This window comes from Sarcophilus harrisii, chromosome 2 (genome assembly GCF_902635505.1).
Source record: "Sarcophilus harrisii chromosome 2, mSarHar1.11, whole genome shotgun sequence".
Lineage (NCBI taxonomy): Eukaryota > Metazoa > Chordata > Mammalia > Dasyuromorphia > Dasyuridae > Sarcophilus > Sarcophilus harrisii.
Genome location: NC_045427.1, coordinates 134,402,780 through 134,418,789, shown reverse-complemented (window position 1 = coordinate 134,418,789; position 16,010 = coordinate 134,402,780). Strand labels below are relative to the sequence as shown.

Sequence of the window (16,010 nt, the reverse complement as noted above, 5' to 3'; positions counted from 1 at the left end):
TTCCCTAACAGCTCCCACTACTACTCCTGCTTGATGGGATGTTATCCTCTAAAGCGGGGGTCCTGAACCTTTTTATTATTATTATTATTATTATTTTTTTAAATCATGGCTCTCTTTCGTTATTGGGTGAAGTCTGTATGTCCTTTCTCAGAATTTTGTTTTTGAATGCACAAAATAAAAGGCAGTTAAGTGGTGCAGTGGATAGAGCTGAGCTCAACTGCAGCCTCACAAACAAGCTGGGTGACTCTGGGCAATAACTTAACCTTTGTGTCTCAGTTTCCTCAACTGCAAAATGGGAATAACAATAGCACCTTCCTTTGAAGGTCCTGTGAGGATCAAATGAGATTATTTGGAATTCACTTAGCACAATTCCTGGCACATAATAGGCACCTGCCACATTTAATAGATACTTATTTCTTTCCTAAAATATATAGGATAGCAAAAGGAAATCAATTAAGTAGAAATAAAATTGTAATTATTTTTACTATCCAAATCCAGGGATTCCATGACACGTATCCATAAATGCTTTGAGGATCTGTGGAATCCAGGTTAAGACCTGCTTCTTGTCTCCAATCATATATTATGGACGAGGCAATGTATAAAATATATTGAGCTGGGGAAGCCTGGAATCGTTTAAGTTCTTTGCCGGTGGGTTTCATTATCTGTGGGGGCACCTGGGCAAGGTCCTTGTCTCCAGAGGCAACACGCCCGCCAGTTGGGCATTTCCCAGAAAGGTTTAGAAGGAGGGCAGGTCCTTGTCCTCCCAGCCCCCTCCAGCCAGACGGAAGAATCTTCCACCTGCCTTTCTAAGTGGGAAGGGCGTCTGGAATTTCAGGGTCATTTTGGGCTCCCAGCGGCTCTCCATTTAGGAAAAGGGTAAGCTCAGATGCCCTCCTGTGGTTCTGAGTGGAATGGTTCTAGCTGACAGCTTGGGGCAGAGGCAGTGATAAGGCAGGGAGGGAGATGCTCTGTGCGTGTGTGTCCGCGCGCGTGTGAGTGGGTGATGGTGATTCACTGGGATTCTTCTCTCAGAGGATAGGAGACTGGGTCTGAAGTCAGGATAATCATAGTTCAAATCCAGCTTCAGACACTTACTAGTTTACTACTTAGGACAAGTCCCTTACCTCCTATCTGCCTAAGTTTCTCTTCCAAATGTTTATTTTTTCTTTCCTTAACCTTCTAGAGGGTCCCTCTAAAAATCCCTCCCTTATCCCCTCCTCCTCCCTAATTCCTTAGCCTCTTATTTCTTCTTGAATTTAGACTTTTATACCCTTCCAGATATAGTTCCCTCTTTCCAATGAGAACAGGGTTCCAGGACTACCAGCCCTCCTGCCCCATCTAATTCTTGTGTGTCAGTTCTTACTCTCACTCCTCTTTAGTGTAACTACTCTTTTTAGTTTTTTGCTTTTTAGAATCACATCATAGTCGCTCTACCTCAGTCTGTCTTTAGAGCTACTGAATTACTAATGACAATTCTAAGACATATAGTTTATATTTCCACATTTAAAAGCCACACTCCATTCAACTGAAAAAAATGGGCATAAAAAGAATACCTACCTTGCAGGGTTGTTTTGAAGACCAAAAAAAAGATAATATTGTTAAAGCACTTTTCAAACCTTAAAGTATATACATATGCTAGCTACTATCATTACTACTATTGTTGCTATTATTATAATTATCATTCAATAACCCTTCCCTTTTTGATTTGAGAGAACATGAAACTTGTTACATGAGACCCATCTTCCTTGGGTTATTTAAAAATTGGGAGTAGGGAGGAGACAGGAAAAAAAGCCAGTATGTACAAATGCTAGCTATTATCATTACTATTGTTATTACTATTATTATATTTATCATTCAATGACCCTTCTATTTTTGATCTGAGAGCACATGCTAAGGATTGGGAAAGAATTTGAAACTTCTCACATGAGCTCCATTCTCCTTGGGTTATTTAAAAATTGGAAGTAGTGGAGACAGGGAGAAAAAAAAAGTAGTCCACAACACAATTCTGTACTCTGACCCACTTCTAGATATAGTTTACCCACAACAGCACTCACAATTTCTTTCAATATAGGATCTAGATAGGGAATTCTGTGGAATTGCTTTGGGATTAATGGCCTAATTTCACTATCAAAAAACCTCAGTTTAGTTTTCCTCTTATACAAGTAAATCCCATCTGTAGCAGAGGGCCTGGGACTCAAAGGATTTTTTCTGCTTCATTGGAGAAAACTATTCTAGGAAGGCTTGCTGGATTGAGTCACAGTACCTAGGTTTGATTCCTAGCTTCATTACTTACTACTTTTGTAACAATAGGCAAGTCAGGTAGTGTTTTTTTAATGTTTTAATCTTCTGTAAAATAAAGGGATGGGATGGGATGATATCTAAAGACCCTTTTCCTTCTAAAGCCCATCACCTTATCTGCTTCCTTCTAAAGTAACCTGCAGTTAGCTCTTTCCAAGATTTCAATTCACATGTATTTTTATATGAATTTATATGAATATATGAATATTATTCATATATTATTATATTCACATATATTTTACATATTTGTATATTCTTGTCTTGGGTAGGAGAGGTCCAGGAAATAATTTAAATATCAAAAAAAAATCCTTGATCACTATCTTTATATGTTTGTGCAGGAAGGTCTAAGTGTGCTGTCTGGGTTCAAATCTGAAGTGTCCCTTGTGATGGAAGTGACAAGTCAATTCCTATCATTGACTTAAGTATCCCTGATCATAGAAGCAACAAGTTAATTCCCATGGAGTCTCAGTTTGCTCATTGATAAATTGAATAGATTGGATTCAATGCCCTTAGGAGGCCCCTTCTGTATCTCCAAGACTGATACTCAACTCCTCATGTTACTTCAGGCCAGCAATTTCTCATTGGAGTTCTTCAGTTCCTCTTCTGCAAAATGTCATGAGAGGTTCTCCAAGTTCCCCTTTAGGCCAGCATTCTCTGGTTTTATTTGGGAATGTTTTTGGGGGTGTTTTTTTCCTGCTTTCACTGCTGAATTTCCTTGCTGGCCTTGGGTCTCCTTGTTTCTACAAGTCAGCTACTGTGGGTCTGTATGTCAGCATGGGAGGGAGTCTACATCCGTCTCCTGGTTTCTGTATAGGTTTGAGTCTCTTACTATCTGTCTCTGAGTCCCAAAGGATGTATGAGCTGGGGCTTAGTACAGCTGAATCTTCTTTCATGCACTTTTTCTTTCTAAGCTAAGAATACAGGAAGCTCAAGTGTGAAACCCAAGTCATCGAAAATACCACACGGCCTGTCGTCATCGAGTTAGACCAGTGAAGGGCCAGGGACTCCAGAGAGGAAACAAATTCGAGAGAAAAGGGGGAACCAGAAGGAGAGACAAGAAGGAATTGTAATAAAAGAAGTAAGCGGTAGACAGAGACATCGCAATGGTGGAGAGATGGGTGAGGTGATAGTCAAGCAAGGTTTCCTGTACTTTCAGCAGCAGCAGACTTTTGGGAAGGTAAGGAGGGGTCCCGGAATGGTTTGGGTGCAGGATTGCTACAGGGGGCCTCCCTGGGTGCCCCAGACCCCATGTGCACAGCCGGGTCTTAGCGTCCAGAATGGAGTTCTTAGGGAGTTGGTCACTTTCTTCTCTCAAGTCTTCTGACCCAGTTCGTCTCCTTTGTTGTGGTGTGAGTGCCAGCTACCTTAGTGGAGAGAAAAAGGGTAAATCCAAGGATCCCTCCTCCTCTTAGTCAATTATTCTGCTGGAAGGTGGGGGGACAGGCTGCCTCAGGGGTAATTGGGATTAGGGATAGCATCTCTCTCCCTAGAACCAACTAGTCTTGCTTGGGGCTTCACTACCTTGGAGAGGAATTTCTATCTTGATTCTCCTCTTGGTGCCTGGATTCCCAGAAGTTCCTTTTTTCAGTGATTATTGAGGAAAGAAGAGAGAGATGGATCCAGGAGAGTTGAGGAAAGTTCCCTGAACCTGCATGCTTTTGTGGGAGTCTGCCCAGAACTGGAGGGTTCGACTCTAGGTTCTCCCTCCGCTTCTTCCTTTCTTCCTTGGAGCTTGGGGCCCGAATGGCTCCGGATTTTTTTGCTGCGGTTCTGATCTCTCTCTGTGTCTGAGCCATGATCTATCTGTGTGGGTTCTCTTTCGGTGTGTGTCTGAAGATTTTTCCATTTGCTTTCCTCACTGTGTCTCAAGCTGACTTTTGCCTCTCAGTTGGTTTTGCCCTCAACCCACTGATCTCTGTGTGTGTCTTTCTCACAGCCCCTGTTGTTCATCTCTTTTATTGGTGGCGGCTGCGGCTGCTGGGGGAGTTATTTCTCCTCTGCCTCTTTTCGGAAAATTGTCCCTTAGTCTTAGTCCTGCTATCACCGCGGCGGGCCTGGCTTCCGTGGTTCTGTTTCCTGCGTCCTACCTCACCTGTCCCTCTTTGTCTCACCCCGACCTCAGAAGTGGCGGCGTTTCTGGGCCGTGCTGTATGGAGAGTCCAGCTGTTCCTTAGCCCGGCTGGAGCTTCAGGAAGGCCCAGAGAAACCCCGGCGAGGGGAGGCTGCTCGGAAAGTCATCCGACTCAGCGACTGCTTGCGGGCAGCGGAGGCTGGCGGGGAGGCCGGCAGCCCCAAGGACACCAGCCCCTTCTTGCTGGAGACCACCGAGCGCCTCTGCCTTCTGGCTGCTCCCACTCTCGAGCGCAGCGAATGGCTCCAAGCCATTTGTCAGCTGGCTTTTCCGGTGAGGAGCACCGAGGTTGGGTCCTGAGTGCGCTGGGCTCGGAGCTACAGGAGGGCGATTTCGGTGTCCCACCCAGGAACACTGGGGAGGAGGAGACGGGACTAGGATGCCCTGGGAGGTAGCGGATTAAATCGGGGACAGTCTGGGAGATTAGAGGGATAGCTAGTGTGGGTAGCTTGGGTGGGGAGAAATGGGCCCAAATAAGAGAAATTGAGATTATTTGGCGGTTTGGGTCCAGGTTGAAGTGGCTCTTGGTGAACTTTTGCCCCTTTTCTGCAGTTGCAGAGAACAGAGCGGAGGGAGCCAGTAGGGCAGGAAGACGCGGCTTCAAAGCAGCATGCCTTGCCATGCATGGAAGAGAATGTCCTGTATAGCAGTGCACCCTCAGGTGAGAGGGAGACCCCCAGGAGTTCTGAGGGCTAGAATGCTCCCCGAGTGTGAGGACCAAGGGTCAAAGGATTGGGGGAGGGGCGGGGCAGGCTTCCGGCCCTGTGGTTCTCCGGCTTGGCCCTCTGCTTGGCCTCTCTGTCACCCTCCCCTTCGCCCCACTTATCTTTAGCTCCCCATCACATCCGGGTGTGGTCCAGAGGAGGGGTGGGGGTGGGGACCAGAAGCAAGATCAGTCCAAGGTGCAGTCCCTCCACCTTGGCCCAGGCCCTCTCCACCGGGCTCTGCTAGTCCCAGCCTAGTGGGAAGGTCACGGGGAGGGTGGAGGGGTCATTCTGAAACCCTGCCTTTTCCTGATTTGGGGGGGTTGTATTACCCCTGAAGTGTCTATGAAAGCCCAAGCCCTCTTTCTTCTTCCCTTTCCCCAATGCACACACCCTCTCTCACCCAGTAAATGAGGGCACTTGGAAGCGGACAGGTGGAGACCCCTTCTCCACCTTCCCTGTGGCAGGCTTTCCCCAGGGAGGCACCAGCTTGTACCTATAATGAGCAGAGCTCGGGACAAGGGCTGTACTTGCAGCTGGGCCCCAGGGATGGGAGTTGGAAGGCTTTAAACCACTGGGGGTTCTGGCAGCATCAGTGGCAGCAGCTGCAGGAAGGATGTGGGCTTGAAGTTTAGAGTGGATGTGGCTGGGCTTGATGCTTGCTGGGGTGGATGTGTCAGTCTGAGAAGAGGGACTCTTCTGGAAGAGCCGGGAAATGTGGACTTGTTCAGAGAGATTCTTCTTTCAGGAGAGTTGGGGGAAGACCGTTGCTCGAAGGACCTTCTGTGTCCCTTAGAGTAGAGGTGACTAAGACTAGTTTATCCCCAATATCCTCTTTTTTCATCATTTTTTGATATCATTTGTTTTTATACCACCTTTATTTTAAAAGAAATTTGGTCCTCTCTTCTGTTTTTTTTTTTTGTTGTTTTTTTTTTTTTAACAACATCTGCATTTATCAATATATCTATCTCCTTGTTTGGGAGTGATTCATTATAACAGAGCAAAATAAGAGAAAAAAACATTTAAAAAGTGATTCAGCAAAACTAACCCAACACATCTCGCACATCTAATATTAAGTGTAGTTTTCCACATTCGCGATTCCCACTTCCTCTGCACCTGTCATATTTCTTCTCTAGGGCTAAGGATGATTAGTAGCATTTTTTGTAGCATTTCCACTATGGCCTCTTTACTCTCAGTAGTGACCTCAAAGAAGGATTTTGTTGTGACTGTGAGACGCACAGAAGCAAGTGAGCGGTGCCGACTTCAGGGGTCTTATAAACTTCGGACAGGAGAAACTGCCCTAGAGCTTCGGAGTGGCCCCGAACCAGGCAACGTACTGTATACTTGGCCCTATAGATTCCTTCGACGATTTGGGAGGGATAAGGTAATAGAAGGATCTCTTTCTCTCTCTCTGAAGGGGGATGGGACATGATGAGAAATTTTGGGGAGGAAGGACGTAAAGTGAGAGAAGAGAATTGATTGAGGATTACAGAAAATTTAAGGAAGAGGAGGATTAGAGAAATAGGAAGGATGGGCAAAGATGTGAGGGAAATAAAAATATATTGGAGAAGGAAAAAAGGAAGGAGGAAAAAGAGGCAGGAAATTAAGTACTAGAGTGAGAAGAGTAGAATGAATAAGCAAGAGAGCAGAAGTGAGAATGTGAAGAGGCAGATGTATGGAAAGCAATAAGGAAAGGAAGATGAGGACAAGAAAGTGAGGGAGAGGTAGAAAGTTAGGACTGATAGAGGAGGTAAAGGGAGAGAAAATTGGAAAGAAGGAAGTCTTTGACTATTATAGAAGAATGGGGAGTTCAGGGAAGAGAGTACACATGTTGGGGGTATGGGCAGAACAAAAAGTAGTCATTTTTGTTCTGGGCCAACCACTACAAACCACTTGGGACAAATAGCATCCTCAGTTAAGGATGAAACCAGGACACTGCCTGGTATGGGGAAAACAGACACCCCAGACCCATGTATGAGACCATTCTAAGCAAGGCTGCAAAGGGGATGAAGGCAGAAGCTCATCCTGGTCCATCTGGCAGTCTTTTCTTTTAATGAGCTATTTTATTCTTTTTTTTTTCTTTGCTGAGGCAATTAAGGTTAAGTGACTTGCCCAGGATCACACAGCCAGGAAGTGTTAAATGTCTGAGGTCAGATTTGAACTCGGGTCCTCCTGACCTCTGGGCTGGTGCTCTGTCCACTGAACCATCTAAACCAGTGGTTCTCAAACTTTTGTTTTCAGTATCTTTATCCTATTAAAAATTATTGAGGATCTCTCCAAAGTGGTTTTGTTTATCTGGATTATATTTATAGGCATTTACCATATTGGAAATAAAAACTATTTTTGAATTTGTAGACCCTCTAAAAGGGTTTCGGAGATCCCCAGGTTTCTCTAGACCATACTTTGAGAACCACTGACCTAAACCCTGTTGTTTCTATACTACTCTAAATTTCTACCCTAAGCTGGAAAAAATACCTCATCTTCCAATTTACCCTAGTAACTGCTCTGGGCATGCAAAACAAAAGGAGATCAGATCTTATAGGGAGATGAGAAATGGCAGATTGGAGAGGCAAACCAATAACTGTGCTCTTGCTCCCACCTTAAACTCTAGGTCACATTTTCCTTCGAGGCAGGCCGGCGCTGTGCCTCAGGAGAAGGGAACTTTGAATTTGAAACCCGTAAGGGCAATGAGATCTTTCTGGCTCTGGAGGATGCTATTTCTGCCCAGAAGAACTCTGCCTCTTTTGGAACCTCTGCTCAACCCACTTTAGCAGTATCATCCTTACCACTACTTGAAAGCCCATATTCCCGGCCTCATGACTCTATCCCCCCACCATCCCCAACCATTCCATCTTCCTCCCGTTATCCCAGAGCCCCAGAAGGGGAGTATGCTGTTCCCTTTGATTCCGTGGCCAGGGCCCTGCTGGGGAAAAGCTCCAGAGAAGCACTGGCTCCCCCATCTCATCCCTCGGGGGACCCACTCTATGACTGCATTGAGGAGCGGTTGTCGCATCACCCCGATCACATCTACGATGAACCTGAAGGAGTGGCTGCCCTCTCCCTCTATGACAGCCCCCAGGAACCCCAGGGTGAGGCCTGGAGGACACAGGCCATGGCCGACGATGGTCCCTCACGGCCCTATCAGGCTGGTCTGGGTGACTTCTTGGGGGCTGCCCTGTCTGGATGGTCTAAGGGAGCCGAGTATGACAATGTGATCCTCAAAAGGAACCTAAAGTGATGGAAGACAGAGAACCCAGTGAGTCTGGCCCTCAGGATGCTCATGGGCCTTGATCATGGTGGCAGCAGTAACTGAGGGGTGGGAAAGGGGAAGAATGGGTCCAGTTGGTTCTTTCTCTTCCAGTCTTGTCTTGTGGCCCCTCCTGGATGCAGAAAGACCCTCCTCCCACCCTAGGAGAACAGAAAATTCCTCTTTAGGCTCCGATCATCCAGCATTTTCAGGATGACTCAACATCCTGAAGCAAGAAGGGTACCATGGAAAGAGCCACACCCAGTTACTCTCCTCCTCCTCCTCCTCCTCTTCCTCTTTCCTCCCCTCCCCCAGGAACTGTCACCCTAAAACAGGGTTTTTCTTCCTTCCCTTATCTCTTAGTTTGTACCCACTTCCTGCAAATAGTGGGGGGGGGGCCTCTTGCATTGTAGGAGTCTCATGGTCAGCCCCTTCCTCGGTAATGAGGAAGATGACTACATTTTTCTGTGATTCTTGGACATTTCTCTAGTAATAAAACCTATCTCTGAAATGTCTGTGTGTGGCATGAGTACTGTGGGGAAGGTAAGAGGTATAGTTCTGTCAAGGAAAGTATTTGCTGCTGAGAGTTCCCTCAAGGTTCTCCCTAGGAAAGGAAGCATGATTAAGTGCTCTTCTGACCTTGGCATCCGAGGGCCCAGTTCCATTCCTACCCCTGATGTCTCTTACTGTCTGTGTGACCCTAGTTATATCATTTAAACTCCTCAGTGTCCTCCAGTGTAAAATGAGGTAGTTAGATTAGATAGCTTCTCATGTGCCTTCTAGCTCTAAATCAGTTGATCAGTATGAATTCTTAAGTCTTCCGTGAATGACTCAGTATCCTGAGGCTCCAGAAGGCCACAGAATTGAAACAACAGAAAAGAGTCTAAGTGTTCTGGTCACTCTGCAAACATCAGAGTTATTTCTAGGCAAAATGTTGTGTAGTGCAGAACTTTTTTTTTTTTTTTTTTTAACCATTTTTATGTCTTGGACCCTTTGAACAGTCTAGTAAAGCCTATGAATCTTTTCTTAGAATTATTTTTTAAATGATTAAAGGAAATGCTAAATTTCAATTAGAAGTTAGTGAAAATAAAGAAGTAATTTTCTTTTCTCATCTAAGTTCATAGACCTACTCTCCTCCCAAAATTGATCCAGGATGCATGGATGCCTAATTACGAATCTATCAACACTGGATCAGGACTTGGGAAACTTGGGTTTTGGTTCTGCTTCTGCTGTTACCTTATCTATGAACTTTGATGAGTTGCTTTCCCTTTCTGGGTCTCAGTTTTCTCATCTGTAAAAATTAGAAGTGTTGGATAATATGATCTCTAAGAGCTTTTCCATCTCCAACACACTGTGATTCTACTAGTATGAAAAGATTTGATTGAAGTCATTAGGTTTTTCTCCAAGGGTCAGTAATCTTTTACTCCTCCTCTCTAACAGTGGACTGAATTGACATGAAAGCAATTTCAGATATGAACTCAATAGGTAAGGATTGTGGCTCTCTCCAGATTCCTGAACCATATCATTAGCCAGCTATTTATTTTGCCCATAATAAGCCAATCATGATTGACACTCTTCAGATCTAGTTTAGTATGTCACCTTTCTGCCACTTTAGTGTACATCCTCACTACCTCTCCTTTAGATGATACAACAGGCTTCTAATTGGTCTCCCTAAGTCTTCCTACTCCAGTCTGTCTTCCATTCAGTTGCCAAAGTGATTTCCCAAAAGTATAGGTCAGAACAGGTGACCTTCCTCTCCAACTCGACAAACTCCAGTACCTTCCTAGGAGAAAATATTTCCTTCTGTCTTTAAAAGCTCTTTGCAATATGATCCCTTCCTATCTTTCCAGTTTTTGTACACATTATTTCTGTCTGTGCACTCTCTGGTTTAATCATACCAGTTTACTTGCTATTCCTCCCATAAAATACCCCATTTCCCTTCACTCTGCCTATCTTCCATATCCCAAGAATACTCTCTTTTCACCTTTGGCTCCTTCCAAATTCACCTCAAGCAATAGTTCCTACTGAAAGCTTTCCCAGTTTCCCCACTGACAGTTCCCTCCCATCCAAGGTTATTTTTTAGGTTCCCTGTATATATCTATTTATGTATATGTAATCTCTCCCATTAGAATCTAAGTTTCTTGAGGGCAAGGGCTGATTTACATTTTTCCTTTTTATCTCCAGTGTTTGGTACAGCATCTCTCACCTAGTATGTGCTTAATTAATATTTGTGGATTGATCGATAGAGAGCAGGTGGGTTTATGCTTTGCCAAGTGCCCTCGCCCCCTAGTATGGGACCCTTTCGCTTTTTCCTGGGTTCTTCCTTGTGGCTTCCAGTTGAAGATGTTATCCTAGGGATTTCCACTGGACATCAGTCCAGGTGGTAGTCCCACCAAAGTCCAGAAGGGGCCAGTGTTGGATCATGGTAGAAATTACTGGGGGCTCAACAGCTGCTTGGAGATTTGGTCCAGGAAAAAGCGGCCATCACAACTTCATGAACATGCATTCAGAAGCTAGCTACTGCAGATCCATAAAACCAGATCTAAACCCGGAGGACTCTGCCTCCAAGCTGCTGCCTGCCCTTTCTCATCCCATCACCTACCCCCTAAGACTCACACGGAAGATCAGGACTCCTACTGTGTGTGTGTGTGTGTGTGTGTGTGTGTGTGTGTGTGTGTTTACTTAATTTATGAATTTCCCCTCCCTGTTTTTTGATTTTTCTTTCTGTTTCAAATTGGGGGAGGCGGGAGAAGATATCATGGAGTGAAATGGGTGCAAAGAGGTGGAGGATAGTAGACTGAGAAAATTGGGAGAATCAACAAAATAATGGGACATCATTATAAAGGAATGCTTATATTATGCCTTCCTATCCTGGTTCAGTACCTTTGTTGTATTATGGTGCAGTATTCCAGTGCTAATGCTGTGTTGTTCTCTTGTATTGTATCCTGGCCAATTAGTACAATGAATAGAGCAAGACACCTTGGAATCAGGGGACTCGAGTGCAAATCCTGTCTCAAGACACTTAATAGTGGTGTGATTCTGGATGAGCTGCTCACCTCTGCCTCACTTTTCATATCTGTGAAATGGGAAAATAAGTATTTACTTCCCCAAGGGTTATTGCTAGGGTAAAATAAGAAAACAGTTATAAAGCAATTTTTACAATGCTATATGAAGGTTATTATATCCCAGTGTCCTGTCTTGGGAATGTTTCATTTGAAGTCCTGCTGCCATATTCTTCCCCTGTTTTCTGGTGTTTTATCCTGGTGTTGTTTCCTCATGTTGTGTCTCAGACCTGTGTTTTGGTGCTTTGCCCTGGCTTTGTGTCCTGGCTCTGGATACTGTTGCTGTGTTCCAGTGTTGCCTCCTGGCAATGTGCCCCATCACTGTAACCTGGCACTTTGTCCTGGGGCTGAGTCCCAGGGCTGTAATACTGGATCTTAGTGTAGAGTCTTGGAGCTGTGTCCTGCTGTTACCAAATTTAGAACCAGAAAGGGGCTTTGAGGTCATCTCCTCCAACAGCATTTTATAGTTGAGAGAACTGAGGTCCAAAGATGAACTATTTTTCTTTCAGTCATACAGGTGGTAAGTGGCAGAATAGGTGCCTTGGTGGAGAGAGTACAGGGCCTGGAATTAGGAAGTCCTGAGTTTAAATGTGATCTCAGCTGTGTGTCACTGGATAAGTGACATAACCCTGTCTGCCTCAGTTTCCCCAACTGTAAAATGAACTGGAGAAGGAAATGGCCAACCACTCTAGTATCTCTGCCAAGAAAATCCCAGATGGGGTCATGGAGAGTTGGATATGACTGAACAACAGGTCTAACTCCAAAGCCAGATCTCTTCTTTATATCATGTAGCCTTTCATGTACTGGAGTTTAATCTCAGCAGTATATTCTGAGATTAAGCCTTGATGCTATATTCTTGTGGCTTTGTGGCTTTAGCTCCTGGAGTAGTCCTCTTGACACTTATGGGGTCCCTGAACACACACACACACACACAATATGTGTGTGTATATATATATATATATATATATATATATATATATATATAATATTAGTTGGCTTTCAGTCAACACATAAGCTCCCAGAAAAATGTATATTTTTAGTAAACCGATAAAAAAGAACACATTAGCTCAAAACAAAAGACATTCAATTAAATATTTTGACTGATTAAGTGACAAGCAAAGATCCCCTCCTCCCATACACACAGGTGTGCCTTCTCCAATAGATTCCCTGCATGGAAAGAGTACATGTATGGCAGAGAGCTTAGTCAAAGCACAGGAGCGAAGGGGTCATGCAGGGACCATAATGGTCAGAGAATACCACGAAGGGACATCTGCAGTGATCACTTTTGATTCAGGGAATGTGTATAGCCTGGGCGTATGTATAGAAGCACACACACAGGAACAAATGTGACCAGGACATATGTGTAGTTTATATCTCCACTGATTCAGAGCTCATGATCTTCTAGGAGTGTAATTATGTTGCTCTCTGAGAAGTATTATGTTTCTTCTTCTTGTTAGGTATCTGCCCCAGTCTTTAGTGTTCACAGCATTACTGCCTTATGCCATCTTTTGATTTTTTTGTCCATTTCAGGCCATTTGTAGCTCTCTGCTACAAATCTGAGTGTTCTTTCCCTCTCCTTCTCTCTCTCTCTCTCTCTCTCTCTCTCTCTCTCTCTCTCTCTCTCTCTCTCTCTGTCTTTCTGTCTCTCTCTTTCCTCTCCCTCTTTCTTTCTGTGTCTCTCTCTCTCTGTCTCTATCTCTGTCTCCTTGTTTCTCTCTCTCTCTATTGCTCTGTTTCTTTGTCTCTGTCTCTCTGTCTCTCTTTCTCTCTCTCTGTCTCTATCTCTCTGTCTCTCTGTCTCTCTCTGTCTCTCTCTCTCTCTCTCTCTCTCCCTCCCTCCCTCCCTTCTCTTCCCTCTCTCCCCTCTCTCCCCTCTCTCCTTCTCTTGTAACTTGAATCCTTATCATAGTGCATAGAGCATAATAAGCACTTAATAAATACTAGTTGTTTCATTGATTTTTTGATCTTGGAGGAAAGTAGACTGTGGGTGGGGGAATGATATAGAATAGTAAGCCTTTCCTTGGATAAGGAGTATTAAAGTTCTTTTATTCTGTATAAAAGATCATAACAGTGGTATCCAGACAAACAGTCAGCAAAATCCAACAGATAGCTTCAGTTCAAAATTCTTTTTAGTCTTTTGACTATTTCTTTGCAGCTTTCATCAAAGTTCCTTGGCCTCAGGCCATTAACTGACATATGTTTAGAGAATTCCTTTTAATTCCTGGAAAATCCCAATTATTGGTATCCCTTTAACTCATTTCAGAGATCCTACCCAACAAAATCAGTTTTTTAAAAAGTCAGCTCTAGAGATGTGAAGTTGGTATAAAGATGCTCAACAGTCAACCACCATCCTTCTGGTTGAAAAGGAATTGAGCCTGGGGCACAGAACAAAAATGTTAAGTAAAGCCTAGGGTATTTTGTTCTAATTCCTGCCTTTACTATGGATACCTGCCAACAACAATATCTCTGGTCTTTGTTTAGCATGCCTGCCAATGAACAAGCTTCAGTGGCCACCCTATATGTTGTATCATGATGAACTCAGGTGCCTGGACCTGATGCTATATTCTATCAAAATGTGTTCTGGTTTTGTGCCCTGCTGACATTTCCCTGGAATCACTTTTAAGAAAACTTGGTACAATGTTTAGATCATAGCAGAACAGATACAGGCCTGCAAATTAGCAGCCTAAAATATATGAAAATAAACTTCTGCATTTTATATGATTTTGTATGAATCATAGGACTTGTTAAAGTTCAAATACCCTAAAAACTACAACACAATTTTAGTGATTAAATGAATAAATAAAAGAATAACTAATTAAATTCAGTAGACTTTTATTCATTACCTATGATGACCAGTTTACCATTCTAAATAATGTGTATAAAAAGATTAAAACCAAAACATTTTATTTTTAAACTTTAAAAATGACATTTTGTTTTTATGTTACTTTTCTATCCAGATATATTCCTGCTCCCCAACCATAGAGCCATCCTTTGTAACAAATAATAAAAAAAGAAAGATATTAAACAAACTTTTTTTTTTTTTTACCAACACACCAACTATATAATAGTATATACATTCTTCCATACACATAGGCTTTTGATTAGAAAAGGTAAGAAATGCATTTTCTCACTTCTTCAGGACCAAGCTTGATTGTAAATCACACTATATTGTTTCTTTTTTTTTCATATTCTCCACTTACATTGTTATAGTCATTGTAAATTATTATTTTCATGCTTCTGCTTATCTCACCTTTTATCAGTTCATATAATCTTCCCATGTTTCTCTTAATTTTTCATATTCATCATTTTTATGGAATAATAATATTTTGTTATGTCCATGTTCCACAGTTTGCAAAACATCTTATTTCAAAAAGGACACCATTGTAATAGAGCGATAAAAGGTATGAAAGTAACAAAAGGTAGAAAGAAAGAAAGGCAAAGAAGAACCTCTGATATACAGAAATATAATTATCTTTAGTGCTCTTGTTTTTTGGTTTTTCATTAAGCAATTCAGGGCATGTTGACAGTTTTATAAGATAATGATTAGCAGATATATTAACTGATGCAAAAGAATCAATTGACATATATCCCATGGACACTGGAATATATATGTTTGCATATATACCTATATTTATCCATACTTGCATGTAAATGAAAGATAATGCACCATAACAGCTAAAGAGCTATCCTCAAATTCAGGAATCAACCAATAACTCAACAAATATTTGTTTATTTATTTTTCTCAATAGTATTTTATTTTTCCAAATAAACAAAAAGACAATTTTCAACATTTTTTATAAGACTTTGTGTTCCAAATTGTTTCTTCCTTTTCCCTTTATCTTCCCCTTTCCCCAAAGAGCAAGCAATTTGACATAGGCTATACACGTATAATCCTTCTGAATATATTTCTAGATTTGTCATGTTATGCATGAAAAATAAAACCAAAAGAAAAAAAAAAGCCATAATAAAGAAAAGCAAACAAACAAAAAAAAAGATGAAAAGGGTGCTTTGATCCACATCTAGTCTTCAACACGTTTATTAAGTTCCTATTATGTACTGTATCAGGGAATAGTTCATAGAATACCAGGTTTGAAGTTAGAAGACTCATCTTCCTGAGTTCAAATTTGACATCAGATACTTTCTAGTTATGTGACTCTGGGTAAATCATTTATCTCAGTTTCCTCATCTATAAAATGAGCTGGAAAAGGAAATGGCAAACCACCCTAGTATCTTTGTTAAGAAAACCCCAAAAGGGGCCACAAAGGCATGACTGAAAGTGCTGAACAGTAGGAATACTGTGTTAGGTATTGAATATATGAATATGATGAATGTTAACAATCTCTATTCAAAAGGCTACCTGAGTTCAAACACATCTTCTGAAACATACCAGGTCTATGACCCTGGGTAAGTCAATTCTCTAAGGCTATTAATTACAGGGATAGTGCTGACTTGAACTGGTAGAACACATTTCCTCATCTGGATATTCCCTGTAATCTCTAAAACTACAGGCTTAAATTCTATTTCCATCTTTATATAAATAAAAATATATCTCAAAGGATAAGATATCT

General features: G+C 42.4%; 1 protein-coding gene across 3 annotated transcripts; it reads left to right on the top strand.

Annotated features, from left to right (window-relative positions):
• Positions 1-2,965: 2,965 nt before the first annotated feature.
• Positions 2,966-12,383, top strand: DOK2 (docking protein 2). Of its 3 annotated transcripts, none has more exons than XM_003758051.4 (5): positions 2,966-3,475; positions 4,421-4,702; positions 4,982-5,090; positions 6,333-6,517; positions 7,745-12,383. In XM_003758051.4, exons 1-5 carry the CDS (start codon positions 3,413-3,415, stop codon positions 8,369-8,371), a joined length of 1,266 nt encoding a protein of 421 aa, XP_003758099.1. In that variant the 5' UTR covers positions 2,966-3,412; the 3' UTR covers positions 8,372-12,383. The 3 variants fall into 3 exon arrangements, with proteins under 3 accessions (XP_003758099.1, XP_012395477.1, XP_031806689.1); XM_012540023.3 differs by having other exon boundaries at positions 2,968-3,475; positions 6,330-6,517; XM_031950829.1 differs by lacking the exons at positions 2,966-3,475; positions 4,421-4,702 and adding an exon at positions 4,717-4,820 and having other exon boundaries at positions 6,330-6,517.
• Positions 12,384-16,010: the final 3,627 nt, after the last annotated feature.